The following is a 5,826-nucleotide window of genomic DNA, read 5'->3' as shown; positions in this document are numbered from 1 at the left end:
CCACAGATGTGCCTGCTGAAACCTGCAGCTGCTGGATGTGGCAGGGCTGCAGGGCAGAACGCTGGAAATGAATGAGTTTTTCGGGCACTCATCCCCAGAATCTGTTTTTCTCTGTACATTATCCACCTGGAGCTAAAGCTGAACTCTTCTTGTTAAGGTGAAAGCCGTTTAGGAGGCACAATCAAAGTCCAAAATCCAAAATGTTAAGGGTGAACCTCTTCTGTAGCCAGAAGGACACACATATTTCCACTATGGATTATTTTGAGCTCTTCACTAAGTCTTTAAGCTAGCTGCTAACTGCACAGAGAGAAGCAAGCAAAGGTCATGTCATGCAGGCAGACCTCTTAGGTTTAGAATGTAGCAGCTGGTGGAAAGAAACTTGAGAAGGTTGTTGACAAAGGATTTAGGGGAAAAAAAATGTAAGCACAACTTTATTCTGATTGGCATTATGGGGATGCTCAGACTCACTGTTCTTACACTGTTGAATGAAAAAATTATGATGTGAACCTTTTCCTTCTTAAGTATTTTTGTTTGTTTTCCTCGTGCCAGAATGGCATAGCTCTGCAAGGCTGGATTGATTTTCTAGCCCTGGCACCTCCAGATCTGCTGAACACACAGTTCAATGCAGATAGGAGAACTTCAATTAGAGGCACAATGATTCTGTCTTGCATATTACATCAGTGGGTGTGCAGTTGCATGGGCAGAAAGATGAGTTATACTGGAGTAAGAGAAATAGTGTTAACAGTTGAAGATGAAACCAATACGATGGTAATCCTCCTTTGGTAATCCAAGCTGCCAGTGGGAGCGCTTCTATTTTTCCATGAAAATGGGAATGATGAGAGTGCTGTTTGCATGGTTAGGCTGGGCTGTGTGCTGAGGGGACACTTAGCACGGGCACTGTCTCCTACACAGCTATTTCTACCTCCACATCTTGGATTTCACCAAAACTTTGTATTTAACAGGCTTATGAGAACAGTTGAAGATTCTGGATTGCTAAATGCCTCTTTTATAATCACTCTCAATTGCATTCACAGTTGGAACACAGACAATATTTTGCTACCCTGTACATTGATCAAAGGGTATATAAAAACTTTCATCTGTTAAAAGCTCCACTGCTTGGAGCCTACACCGGCAGTCCATTTTAAAGACGCTGTGTTGGTATCTTCTCTATAAATCCAGACTTTGGGCTGACACTTTTGACAGTGTCTCTGTAATTACAAATGTGTAAAATTGAACTTGCAACAGATAAATCTGAACACCCACTCTATCCCAGTGTCAGTCTATGAAAAAATGATTATTTTTGGAGAAGATAATTTGCCCTGTAGTTTGGGAGGTTTGAGAGCAGATTTTTTCCTACCCATTCTGAGAAGTGAAGAGCCTAAATATGATACATATCACACTTCTTTTAGCTATTTAGGTGATATTAATCAATCTTAATTTATGCAGGACATAATCTATTACACTGTACTTTTAAACTGAAAAAAAAGTAAAAATAGGTTCAATGTTTTTCCTTTTCATGCAAGGAAATCACTCTGGGCGAAGGCCATCCCACTGAGCATTTACTGAGGACAAAGACTTTTAATGGAAAATGCAGCTAAAATGGCTAAGGCACAAGAGAGAGAAAACTATGAGACACTAATAGTTCTCTGGTTTTCAAGCCTAAAGGAACTAGACAAAAACTAGGAAGAGTGAAGGATTTGGAAACAGCCAGAGAGGAATTAGGTGGAGAGTACCAGTGTCTGGGCACAGGATTTCAGTGTTCACAGCCTGGAGCAAAGGTGGGCTCTAAACACACATTAAGTGACCGAAAAACCCAAAAGTCTTATCATGCTTCTTTTCCAGGTTCCTAATCCACCCATCAACAGGTATAATTTACACCCAGCCCTGGGCGGTACTAGATGCTGAAGTGAACTCAAAGTATAATTTCTATGTGAAAGCAGAGGACACAGACGGGAAATACAGCTTGGCTGAAGTGTTTATCACCGTGCTGGATGTCAATGACCACTCTCCAGAGTTCAATGAAAACATCCAGGAAAAGACGATGATCATTGGGTCACCAGTGAAGATAGAGGTGAGAGATGGCACCGTGTGTCACAAAGCAGGGGCACTGTGGGTCACAAAGCAGAGTGCTTTGGAAAAGCCCTGGCTCTGCTGTTTACTCTCAGGGGTCATGATGAATGTCTGAAAGATGCCTTTTCCTGCAGCATTATTTTGCACATCCATTTGGACGTACCAAATGGATTAAAGTGTGAATTATAGTATTTACTGACTGCTGAGAAGGAGAAATAAAAGTCTATAGACAGAATATAACGCCCTGTTACAGTATTTGAATGATCAGCTGATGGACGATCCTGGATTATACAGTGATCACAAGAAGCCCAAATAAGTGAATGAAAGTACAGGGTTTTGAACACTTAACCTTCTTGACACCCCTTTGTGTTCAACCACACAACTTAGTTCCCTTCATTTTGTAGAACTGTATTCATTGAGCCAGTGTGGAACAGGAGGTGAAAAAATGCAGTAACAATTCCCAGGCAAACGAGCAGAACATCCTATGTTACACACATTTGAATGCATATCATGAAGTCTGATCACACAGCACCTAATGTTAGTAGAATTAATACCACAGCACGAAAATTGAAGCAGCAATAGTTTATGGCATGGAGCTAATCCCATTGTTCTTTATCACTTCACATTTGTCCCCCACTCTGTGTGAGAAGCTCCCCAGCTGAGGACCATTTGCATTCTACAGATAGGTTACAGTTCAGTTTTTCCTCTGATTTTATTTCATTTCAAATAGAAATCACTTATAAAGAAAGAAGCCTAGTCCTGCTGTTTTTCACTAGAAAATGTAGCATCGCTTCCAAGATCAAATGAAAGCAGCCCAGTCATGGCACAGATACTATCACAAGTGAACACTCAGAAGGTTTCTGTCCTCAGGCAAAGATACAAACAGTAACACCTTTGTTTTTTACACTTCCTCTGCCAGGCTATAGACCAAGATGCAGAAGAACCCAACAACATTGTGGATTATTCCATCATGCAAGCAGATCCAGCCAACGTGTTTGACATAGACCAAAGCACTGGGGAAATCAAGCTGAAATCCTATATCCGTTCTCTGGACATCATCCACAACATCACAAAAAACAAAGACTGCATATGGTCGTTGGTGGTCCAGGCCAAAGACCGAGGCTCCCCGTCCTTCAGTACCACGGCAGTTCTGAAGATTGATATCACAGAAGAGGTAAGCAAGTGTTTTAGAAAAATCCTTATGGGAGACAATCCCTGAGAGGCATGAAGGAGTAGACATTGCTTGCTCCATTTCCGAGACTTTCTCGCCAGCTCTGTTTTGTAGAGTGTTTCTAGAGCCTTGTGGTGAAGTTGGATTCTACAGCCACAAATGTGAAAGATAGTTTGATCAGAAATATTGCAAAGATAGAAAGGTAGGCGCATAATGTAATTGGGAGATGAGTTTTTTGTTAGAGATTGTTAGACATGAATTAAGGTCTATAGACTTCTGAGAGTAAAGGTAAATCCCAACTGCTAAATTTCTGCTTTTTTATTTTCATCCAGGAGAAGGAAAAAAATCTTTTTCCCTTACTAAAAATGGTGGAAAGTAGCTGAGGTCAGAGTGAAATAAATCAGATAAATCAACCTAAGTGACATAAGAAAAGTGAGAAAAAACTTTACAGAAATGCTTTAAAGTACATAGAACTTTGGATGTGAGTTTAATAATTGCAGTATTATTAGCAGATGAAACAAGAAGACTGTAAAAGAGTCTTGCACAACACATAAAAGGTTGAGATTTTCCTTAGTCCAGCTTTTACATGAGCTGAAGAACAAGCAGCGATTTATGGTGCGCAGCGCATGCTTGCATGATTCTTATTTATTGTAACTGCCTTGCCATGCCTTTAAGTAGGTACCAGCAGGGAGGAAATGGACTTTAAAGTAGATGAGAAACACATCATTAGCCTGACAGTCTCTGGACCACACACATACTGGGCAAAGATGTAAATCTCATCCTACAGACAGCAGCTGGCCTTCTCTTTGTTTGGTCACAATGCTCCCACTGCTCTTTTGTTTGTTATAATCTTTCTCTGTTTTCTCCGTTCCCTCTTATTCCACTGATACTCCTTATGAGGCACATTCGTATGATAGTTTTTGTACACAGTTCAGAGCCTGCTGGACTGCCAGGGCACTTGGGTCTGCCCTAGCAGGGCAGTGCCTGGCATGGGGCTGCCTGTGGGGGCCAGCCAGCCATGTGGGCGTGGGCTGGGCTTGCTGCTGCAAGGCTCTGACATGTGGAGTTGGGGGACTCTGCATGCTGGGTGTCTGTGGTAAGTGTAGGGATTTAGCCGTTCTTACAGATACAAAGGAAATGAACTGCTTAACACTTGGATTTCTCATGGAAACAAAGTTTTGGTGGGTTTTACACAAAAAAACAAGAATTGCTGCCTGCAGCCAACAGTGGGAGTACTTGCCCTTCCTGCCTTGCTTCCATGCTTCTCAGAGGCTGCATGTTTCAGGAGTGTGTGGCACTGGGTGGACGCAGGCACTGTCCTCAGGCACTGTCCCTGCTGGTGGCTCCCAGCCTTTCCTTCCCTCCCAGGTGAGCTGGAAACCTCTCTGTCAGCGTGTGGGGCTGATGGGTGTGAGTGGCAGAGGGTGCCCCACACCTCCTCTGCTGGGGGACAACGTGTCCCTGAACCAGCTGATGAAGGACAACTGGAAGGAAAACAAAAGTAGCTGATACTTTGGGATAAGGAGTTTCCTGAATTTCCTTCTAGTTCTTGAAGCAATAGCAGTACCTGGTGAAAGATGGTGTCTTGTAGGAAGTCACCTGTCTGCCTCCTTTTCTCCCCCTCCAGGGGTACCTATTTGGCACAAAGTGAGGGAGAGCCCTCCTCATAAAGTGTAAAGGGGAAGCAGAGAGGGCTGTGATGACACAGATTTATTTCCTCGCACACAGATTTTTCCTTCTTCCTCTTCTTGATGCCAAGTCCCAACAGAGAGTCTGAGATAGCAGAAGAGTAGGTCTCTTCAGCAAGATCTGGGCTACTAATCTGGTGTCACATCCTCTGTAACCTTTTGTACATCTCCATTACTTCTTCCATTGCTTGCAACAATTTGGGTTGGTTGGGTTGGGTTTTTTTATCCCATAGCACCACATCTTTTTTGCAGAAACAGATTTTAGTTTGCATGTATGTGAGATGCAGTGCCAGTGTCCAAAACCCTTGGTCACTCCCTGTGTCCCAGGACAGCACAGTCACTGCTAACACTTTGTGAATATCCCTACCTCTTCATGTAGGGATATTGCATACACACACCTTCTCTCTTTCTCTGAGGCTGCTACAAATGTGCATTTCATCCCTCTGTGCTCCAGCTGTTCAAAGGCTCTTATTTCGCTGTTTGGTGGACATTCATGTATTACTGATTTTGATAAGGAGGATATTTTTGAATGCATCCTCTAGAGGTTTCCTGCAGTGTTAATCACAGTAAGTAATTAAACAGGCATATTTTCTGATTAAGGTTTACCATTGCAATTAGCACAAGTCTGTGCTCTTCAAGATGGATGGCTTGTGGCTAAGTTCAGCAGTATTGCACATCAAAAGGGCCTTCTTCTCTTGGAATAATACAGTGCTAAAAAAATCCAAAGGCCTTTTAATTTAACCGAGTCTGATTTTATGGAAATTGGTATTGAGGGGCATCTGTTAATATCCTATCCTTTCACAATAAATAAAACATATCTTTTCACAGAATAAAAAACATACGCTGGAAAAGCTAGTCTTTTCTATCCATATGTCTCACTCAGAAATCTATTCCTGC

The 5,826-nt window shown here is 42.3% G+C and overlaps 1 protein-coding gene across 4 annotated transcripts in view; it reads left to right on the top strand.

Moving 5' to 3' along the window:
- Window positions 1-5,826, top strand: part of CDHR1 (cadherin related family member 1) — a 44,275-nt gene that overhangs the window by 33,195 nt on the left and 5,254 nt on the right. For all 4 annotated transcript variants that reach the window (XM_017746439.1, XM_017746437.1, XM_017746438.1 and 1 more), the window contains 2 exons: window positions 1,843-2,071; window positions 2,990-3,244. In XM_017746439.1, the coding sequence (XP_017601928.1) occupies window positions 1,843-2,071; window positions 2,990-3,244 (484 nt within the window). The remainder of the gene's footprint in view (window positions 1-1,842; window positions 2,072-2,989; window positions 3,245-5,826) is intronic.

This window comes from Corvus brachyrhynchos, unplaced genomic scaffold (assembly GCF_000691975.1).
Source record: "Corvus brachyrhynchos isolate BGI_N302 unplaced genomic scaffold, ASM69197v1 scaffold279, whole genome shotgun sequence".
Lineage (NCBI taxonomy): Eukaryota > Metazoa > Chordata > Aves > Passeriformes > Corvidae > Corvus > Corvus brachyrhynchos.
This window is presented reverse-complemented; position numbering and strand designations above follow the sequence as displayed.